Source organism: Octopus bimaculoides, chromosome 7 (genome assembly GCF_001194135.2).
Source record: "Octopus bimaculoides isolate UCB-OBI-ISO-001 chromosome 7, ASM119413v2, whole genome shotgun sequence".
Lineage (NCBI taxonomy): Eukaryota > Metazoa > Mollusca > Cephalopoda > Octopoda > Octopodidae > Octopus > Octopus bimaculoides.
The window spans coordinates 43,249,068-43,258,352 of NC_068987.1; the positions used below are offsets into that span (position 1 = coordinate 43,249,068).

Sequence of the window (9,285 nt, forward strand, 5' to 3'; positions counted from 1 at the left end):
GTGCAGGTGACACGTAAAAGCACCCACTACACTCTCTGAGTGGTTGGCGTTAGGAAGGGCATCCAGCTGTAGAAACTCTGCCAAATCAGACTGGAGCCTGGTGTTGCCATCCGGTTTCACCAGTCCTCAGTCAAATCGTCCAACCCATGCTAGCATGGAAAGCGGACGTTAAACGATGATGATGATGATGATGATGATATATATATATATATATACCCCACATTTTATTGTTTTATTTTATTTGTGATTGCTAAATGTTTGCTGTCTTTCGCAACCAAAATTTACTTCATGTCAAGCTTAGCTATATTTTCATGTATAGAATTCATTTTAATTTATATATGGTATGGTGTTATAGTTAATTCCTGTCACTTATTTATTGCCAACCCTATCAGAAAAAGGACAAAATTCTGTAAGTTGTGTTTACTGCTAGTGAAAGAATACAGAAGTATGTAAGATCCATTACATTAGGACTGATGCATATTCTATGTAGTATTGAAACCTTGATTCTCCACTTAGAGAAAAATGAAATTTTTTTCATCTCCAGAATTTACTGATTTAAAGTTAACAAAGTCTGTTGTTACTGCTTAAATTTTCAGGTTTCCAAGTTAGGAAATGGTATAACTGTGGCATCTTTGGAAACTTACTCTCCTATATCACATGTGTCTATTGTGGTTAAAGCTGGCTCCAGGTATGAATCAGGAGATAACTTAGGAATTAGTCACCTCTTGAGAAATATGGCTGGAATGGTAAGTAACTTCCAAAAGACTTTTTATCCTATTTTCTACACTGTAGTCTATGGCGTTGTACTAGTTATACTGTGGTGTGTTGTGTTGTGACTTTTACAATGTATGGTGCTGTGATATATATGCACTGTAGTGTGTGGTGCCATGATATCTGCACTGGTATAGACATTGTGATGTCTATACTGTAGTGTTTGGTGTTCTTTTGGGTGGATAGATGCGGGATTATTCCAATATTAACTGCTGATTGAATCTCATTAAACATGCTCCACTGCTTAGTTTCTTATTGATGTTTTCTCTCTGAGAGTTGTCCTTGCATTCTTGTTGTAACCTCTTGCAGCTAGCTACATAGTGAAGCAGTTGAGAAACATTGCTGTTAGCTTGTTCCAAGCATATTCTTCACCATTTTCTTCTTTCTTCTCTTTGACAGGGAACAAAGGAGACCACAGCATTTGGCTTGACTAGAACCGTGCAGCAATCTGGTGCCAATTACACGTAAGTTTGATCTTTGTCTTCACTCTTCTCTCCTAACACATCTCTCATCCATAAAATTGTTATATATATATATATTCAAACAGATAGAACCCTCTGCAATTTACTCCCTGCCCACAGTTTTTCCTGCAGACATCACTCTACAGATGTTCAAGCTTAAGATCAGCCTCCTGTAAAACTGTCATTCCCACTTTCCCTCTTTCTCTGACTGTCTTATTAAAACTACACAAGAGATATACAAATGAAAAATATATATATAGGACTATGTTGCTGTATCAAATTCTAAATGTTGGCTATTATCTTGTAAGCAGTAAAACAGTATTGAAATAACTGAAGAGGTTTATGTTGCTAGATTTTCTAAACCGTGCCAGTTTGGACACTGAAGATATTAGGGTAATTACAAAAGTTTTGAATTGATAAAAAAATTAATTCAGTATATGAAGAATATGCTCTGCTAGCTGGAATAGTGTACCATGGACTACATTATCTAATGTATCATTTCTTGAGACACTAGAGAATGATTTGAAAGTGAGATTTCACTCTTTCTAGCAAGTTGAGCAACCACACAGAGATCCTCTTGTCAGTTTGTTCAGTCTAGTCACATGACCCATTTTTTAAACTTTTACAATAGGTCTAAATATTTTGAATGATGAAGTTATGATGGTTGTGTTAATGTTGAAAATTTGCTGTGATGAAAGGGAAGATAATAAGTGTGTACATAACACGCACATACGCACACACACACTCTGACTCCACAATTTATGTGGTTATAGTGGAGTGTGTTGTATGTCTTGTCATGACAGAGTGCTATTGATATGAAAGATGACTGTGTTAATGATAAAATAATAATGATGGTGATTGGGTTGAGGTTTATAGTAACAGCAATGGTGAAGTTACTGCTACTTGTGAAGTGGTTGAAAAGTGGGTGATGTAGATGGGAACGAGAACCTAACTAAAAGGCAAGTGATGGAAAGGGATTGGGATTTGATGATCAACAAAAGAAGGGGACAATAATTAAGGTGGTGGGAGTGACAGCAGTGGTTTAGATCTTGTTCTATCGGTAATTTGTCTTGTTTCTTGCGTATTTCAGCTGTTCAACCTCACGAGAATTTATCACTTATCAAATTGATTGTCTTCGTGATGAACTGTAAGTATAACTTTAACCCTACTGTTCACTTCATCTCCTTGATAATCCTTTTTCAACAAAGAAATATATTTAAGTCCCTTGGCGAATGGGAGGTTCTTTTTTGGTCCTTGAAGACATAGAAGATATTTGAAGTCACTGAGGTTCTTGTCAACTAATATTTTTAGTTGCCTCATCGATTTTAGCTACTCATAGACCAGTGTGGTTACTTTCCTGTTGACCAATGCCAAAAGACGTTTATATGTTATCATTGAAATGTTATATAACACACACACACACTCCATTATATACATTGTGATAGTGGAGTGTATTGCCTATATTGGTTATGACAGTGTACTCTACATGTTTTTATTGTAGGGCAGTGAATGGGTATAGTTTTATCTCATAAGTTTGTAGATATTTTAAGGGTTGATGAGGCTCAATGGATAGAGAACTAGATGAAGCTTAATATTTAACTGTTCCACTTTCAAATCTTACCAGTATTGACTTTGCCTTTTATCACTCTGGGTTTGATAAATGAAGTAATTGTAGTATAATAAGATCAATTAGATGTATGCTTTTACTAAAAAAAAAAAATACCTTTCTGTCTCTCGTGAAGAACATATTTCTACTTAATTGTTAGGATTCAGTGGGCAATTTTGTTAAACATGAGAAGGTTTACTGTTACTAATAAATCTTATTAAACTCCAACTTCTGTGGTTCTTTTCACTTGTTCTTGTTTATGGAAATCACTTACGTTACCTTAGGTTCCTAATAATTTTTTCACTTTTTATTTTAGTGATAATGTGATAGGAATGGTGAAAAATGCAGTGACCATGCCAGCTTTCAAACCATGGGAGATAAAAGAGACAGCTGCCAGTATGACACTTGACAAGGCTATCCTGAAGACACAACTTCCTCTTCGTAAGTACAATATGGTAATTAGTTTAATCACTTGCATTTTATATTACATATAAATCTTGGGCAATGATTTGGTATGAACGTGGGGCTGTTTATTAGTCTAATTAACAGTGTTGCCATATTGAGGGAAATGGTTGCATGCTGGACTAAATTTTTTCTGAAGTATTTAATCTCATCTTTATCAATAGAGGGTTTCAAATTTCAGTTGAAATAAAGGAATGTGAGTTGGAGAGAACCTTGTCAGTGCACTCAGCAATTGAACATTGTGACTGGAAACTTGATTCAAGAGATGAGAGACTGATAGAACCCATAAACAGGCAATTTTGGGAGGAGGTTCTCATTCCAGTTGTGGTCAAATTTTTTGATGATGTCCAGTGCAAAATCCTCAAGGACCAGTGGCCAATGAGGTATGACAGAAAAGAGTGTGTTGATGGTAGATCTAACTGTTAGGAGACAGAAAAATGTCTTTCCATAAATGAACAGGAGAAAGAACTAAAGTGAAACCCCAAAACATTACTGTTAGAAAGTAGAGAAGAGAAAATTGATAGATATTACCAAGAATAAGGGATATCAAATTTCCCAAAATGTATGGAAAGAGAAATTAAGAAAACATTATTTGCCACACTGAGTTCAAATCATTCAAAATTGTCTATTTTTCATTCCTCAGAAGTCAAAGTGAGAACTAGTAATATATTATATTGAGTTAATTCAATTAATTATATTTTATACTTACTAAAAGAAGTCCTTATTTTCATTTCTAATAAAACTAGCAGCAATTTTTTTTTAATTCAGTGTGTTCCACTTTCATCTCCATCTCTGTCCATTTACCTCTTGCCTTTCATATTCTTGCAAACTTCCCTACATACTCATCCTGTCCAATCCTTTGTACCACTTCTATATTCACCTTCCTGAAACTTGAGGCTGCACTCTGATACCTCCTCACCATCTTCTCTCTTTTCCATGCACCTCGTCTGCAACAAAAAAAACCGTTATCATTCTATTGTACTTTAACCTCATCATTATCTGGCATAAAGCTTAATACAACATCACCCTCAGTTGAGGAGTCTCATCTTGAAAGTTACTTGGTGACCTCACTTGTGCTAGTACCTCTTAAGAAGCACCTAGTACAGTGATTGGTATTAGGAAGGGCATCCAATTGTAGAAACCATGTTGAAGCAGACATTAGGGCTTGTGCAGTTCTCTAGTTCACTACCTTATGTCAAATCAGCCAACCCATACCAGCTTGGAACCCAAACATTAAATGGTGACGATGATAATCTTTGTTATTGAGTTATAAAAAGATTTGTATATGCTTTGTATGTATCAAGGACCTGTTTAAAAACCAGTGTTTAGTGGTTTCACGACATTAAGTGAATGTGAAATAAATCTTCTATTGGGTAGGAAGACACCATTTTATTGCAAGAAACCTTACTAGATATTCTGGTTCCTTCCTAATCTTAACATTTAGGGGATTTTTTGGTGAGGTCGGGACTTGGTCAGCAGGAAGCGGCTTTACTTATATCCTTTTGCAGCCTGTCCAAGATTGGTGAGGTTAATTCAGTTAATATTGTCCTTGAAGGTAAACTGAGGCAGTTTAGAATGTCCTTCTTAGAAACAATATAATACTTGCAACAAATTTCAACTTATAGCATATCAGCAAGTAATCCATGATTTTATTCACTCAGTTATCAACCCTCTAGAATTCAAAATTCTTCAGTTTTGTGGCTGTCATAATTGTAATTTAGTTTTACTTTGTAGTTATATGGAAATATAGATTCAAATATGGCAACAATGCAAATGACAAACTCTATTTGGATTGACTCTGTGACTCAGTTGATATTTTGCCGGAAGTCAGTCCTAATCTAGTGGACCTATGATCAAAAATGTTCCAGTTTTGACCATCCCATCTTTAATTTAGACTAAAGTAACCAGCATGCAAGATGGTAGGTTGTAAGTTGAAGGATATTTTACAACTATTTCTAAAATGTTATGCAACTGTAAAGGGCTAGTTTCAATCTCTAGTTAAACTAAACCAATTTACTATGTAGATGCTGCAGAAAATGCTTAGACATTGCAGCTTTCTTCTCTCTCTCCTTCTCCACATTTATATTACTCACTTAAAAGAAACAAGTGTGTTCTTTTATTGATATTAGCCATTGAATTGTGGCCTTGATATTTAAAACTATAATCAAGTCTGTGTTTGATTGCAGAGGTGTTTGAGTTACTTCACTACGCAGCTTTTAGGAATACTTTGGGTAACTCCATTTATGCATCTGACAGTATGATTGGCAAGTTTTCTTCTGAGCTTGTAAGTTTTTTTGTTTTCTTTCTTTCTCTCCAACACTTTAATGAATATATGTTTATAGCTGTTTTTTGTCTTCTTATTTAAAAGCGCTTATGATTTTTAACTTTTTTTGTGAGAAGATTTCAAACAACACTAGACTGTTTATATGTTTTAATATACTTCTTGTGAAATTGTGTTGATCTGTTGATAAAAAAAAATGCATCTAATAAAATTAATGAAAGTCATAAGTTTCCTGTTCTCATCGCACATAAACTCACCTTTTTACAAATTAGAGAAATTTGCAGGCGTGACCGTTATGTGAAGAAATTCACTTCACAACTTTAGGTTCACTCCCACTGTGCCACTTCTTGGCAAACCTATGTCTTATTAGGGAATAGGGAATTTGGTAGATAGAAAGCAGAAGCTCATCTTGTGTAGGTACATGCACATGTATGTGTTTACAATATACTTAGCTAATATTACAAACATAGTAGTATTTGTTGTCAGGAAATGTCGACAAATCATTTGTTTGCTTTGCTCTTTTGAATTCTGCTGAAGTGAAAAATCCCTTCCTTGAAAACAGGCAAAGGTTGGCAAGACGAATGTCATATGGCCACAAAAAACCTTGCCTCCATTTAAGCCATGCTAATGTGGAAAAAACAGATGTTAAATAAATGACTAAAGATTTTCTGTAAAATTGTGCTCAATTTTCTGTCTAGTAAAAATCTCATGTATGTAATAGATTTTGGGTCTTTTTAGAGTTTTATGTGAGATCACCAAAAGAGCTCATCAGTGATTGTACAGTTAAGTATTTGTAGCAACTTTGAGGTTTTTAAGTACATTTTGTCTTGAGAAGGTGAGACATACTTGTTTCTTTGATCTGTGCAGTGGTTGTGTGTTTGTGCAATTGTTTTCTTGGCATGTTAAGACATAATGTATCTAGAACTACATTAACTAAAGAAACCTTCCTTATTTAAGGTATTAGGTTGTAATTTGAAAATGGTTTAGTTGCTATTGTAGCAAATCCAGTGAAGGCATAGGGGCACATTTTTCAGCTCTCATATAAATGTTGTTGATGTGGTGATGGTATTAATGTCTTAACTCCAGCACTGCTTTAGCAAATCTTATAGAGGTAACCTGCCAAACAACTGAAAGTGACTCACAGCCTTCAGCTGTTTATCAACAACTATGTTGTACACTCTAACTTGTCTGATGGTAGTGACGATGCTGATGGTGTTACTGTTCTTGATAATGAGAAGTTTTGGTCAAACATTTGAGAGTAACTATTATGTATCCCAGATATGTCATTCTTCAGTTCCAATGAAGAACCATTTCTATGATCAGCCATCATTTTAGAGAGCGACTCATTCTTTGACTTCTTTTCATGTATTTACCAGTTGCATCAGTATGTAGCAGACCACTACACAGCAGACCGTATGGCAGTTGTTGGCATTGGAGTTGACCATGAACATCTTCAATACTTGGTTGGCCAGTTCCAGTGCAGCCCCTCGTCTGGCATTTCTGATGCAAAGGCAAAATATTGTGGCGGTAAGCAATGTTAATAATAATTTCAAAATTTTGACACAAGACAAGCACTTTTTAGTGGGTGGACAACAAGCAATAACATCGACTCCCGTGCATTACTGGTACTATTTTATCGACTCCAACAGGATAAAAACGAATGTTGACATCAGCATAATTGGAACTCGAGAAGTAATTCATAGTGGCCAGTGACATGCATTTGAACAACACAGACAAATACAGGACATGAAGTACCGTACAACATAAATTCTTTATTTATTAAAATTATCTCTTCTTGATGGTCTATCACAGTGTCTGCTAAATTTTTAGGATTTTCGTGAAACAACAATCCAAGAACATTCACAAAGTTTGAGCGTATATATAAATCTTAAAATACCGTAAATATAAATTAATTACATTGCACGATGAACAGCAGTTTTGCTACAATATATTACATTTCTGCACTTAAACTGGGATTGTCTGTAAGCAAATTGTTTAGTAGTCCTAGTAGTTTTTAATTTTTGATTTATTTATAATTTACATAAATTATTTTATGCTAAATTGTAATCGATTTTTAGATTTAAACATGGACAAATTTTTATTGAGACCTCAGAAAAACGAGAAAGAGAATCATAGCAAACAAGACGAACACCTGAATAAAAAGTCCGCCTCATCAAAACGAAAATATAATGAAAATTATGTCCAATATGGTTTTATCATCATCATCATCGTTTAACGTCCGCTTTCCATGCTAGCATGGGTTGGACGATTTGACTGAGGGCTGGTGGACCAGGAGGCGACACCAGGCTCCAGTCTGATTTGGCAGAGTTTCTACAGCTGGATGCCCTTCCTAACGCCAACCACTCCGAGAGTGTAGTGGGTGTTTTACGTGCCACCGGCACGAGGGCCAGTCAGGCAGAACTGGCAACGGCCACGCTCGAAATGGTGTGTTTTCAGAAAAAGACAACTCAGTTTCTTTTTGTATGATTTGTTTAACAACACTCTCAAATGAAGTGATGGTTCCCAGTAAACTTCAACGTCATCTAATAACAAATCATCTGCAACTCAAGAACAAACCAAAAGAAAACTTTAAGATGCTAAAAAATCATTTAAAAATTCAATCAAAAAGGTTGAAGAAATTTCACTCAATTCCTGCGAAAGCTCAAATCACTAGTTACAAAATTGCCCAGCTTTTAGCAAAGAAGAAAAGACCACATTCTGATGCCGAAAACATTATTTTACCAGCCTTGGAGATCGCTATTGGCTCAATGATTAGTGATGAAGCTGTCAAACAAATTAAGATTTCTCATAAAATTCAAGACATTTCAAGAGACATTGATGATCAGCTCTGTGAACATTTCACTGAAGCAAAAAATGAACACGAAAACTTATGGGCCTTACAAATCGACAAAAGTACAGACATCAGCAATAAAGCTCAACTAATTTCATTTCTACAAATCATCAGAGGTGGTAAAATCATAGGTCAGCTTTTCTTTTGTTGTGAATTGAAAGAAAGAACAACAGGAAAAAATGTCTTTAACCTGGTAAACCAAAATGTTGTATTGAGAGGGATCCAGTGGCCAACTTATATTAGCGTTTGCACTGATGGAGCTCCATCCAAGCAGGGTCAAAAAAATGGTTTCGTGGCTCATGTATTACAAAAAAATTCACACTGTCAGATGGCCCGAGGGCCTATCTCTCTCAGGAATGACACGATATGAACAAGGACAGGTGAAGTCCCTCCTGAACCTCGCCAACACTTTGTACATGGAACAAATAGTACTCCAACCAACCAGGGCAGATAACATACTGGATCTCTGCTTCACAAATAATACAGATCTCATACATAATGTGAAAGTGACACCGACGCTACTCTCGGATCACAACATGGTAGAGCTGACCATGTGCGGACCAAAGGAAACTATGGACATGCAGCCTACAAGAAACTCTCAGAATCTTTCCAATTTGAACTTCCTAAGGCAAACTGGAAACAAATTGAGAAAGAGATCCTCAAACAAAACTGGCCTAAATGTCTCTCCTCACTGGACATCGACATGAAACTTTAACAATTCATGTCTGTAATGCAAGCCATATGCTACAAATGTATCCCAGAGAGAAAGGCCACTGTACACAAGAACAAAATCCCCAAGGAGAGGAAAATTCTTATGAGACGGCGTACAAAAGTTTCAAATCGCCTAAACAAA

At 35.7% G+C, this 9,285-nt stretch overlaps 1 protein-coding gene across 2 annotated transcripts in view; it reads left to right on the forward strand.

The window, feature by feature from the left end:
• LOC106883452 (cytochrome b-c1 complex subunit 2, mitochondrial) overlaps positions 1-9,285 on the forward strand; it is a 48,636-nt gene that overhangs the window by 18,545 nt on the left and 20,806 nt on the right. For both annotated transcript variants that reach the window (XM_014934474.2, XM_014934477.2), the window contains exons 3-8: positions 597-746; positions 1,171-1,235; positions 2,323-2,379; positions 3,155-3,279; positions 5,487-5,584; positions 6,958-7,108. In XM_014934474.2, coding sequence (XP_014789960.1) covers positions 597-746; positions 1,171-1,235; positions 2,323-2,379; positions 3,155-3,279; positions 5,487-5,584; positions 6,958-7,108 — 646 coding nt within the window. The remainder of the gene's footprint in view (positions 1-596; positions 747-1,170; positions 1,236-2,322; positions 2,380-3,154; positions 3,280-5,486; positions 5,585-6,957; positions 7,109-9,285) is intronic.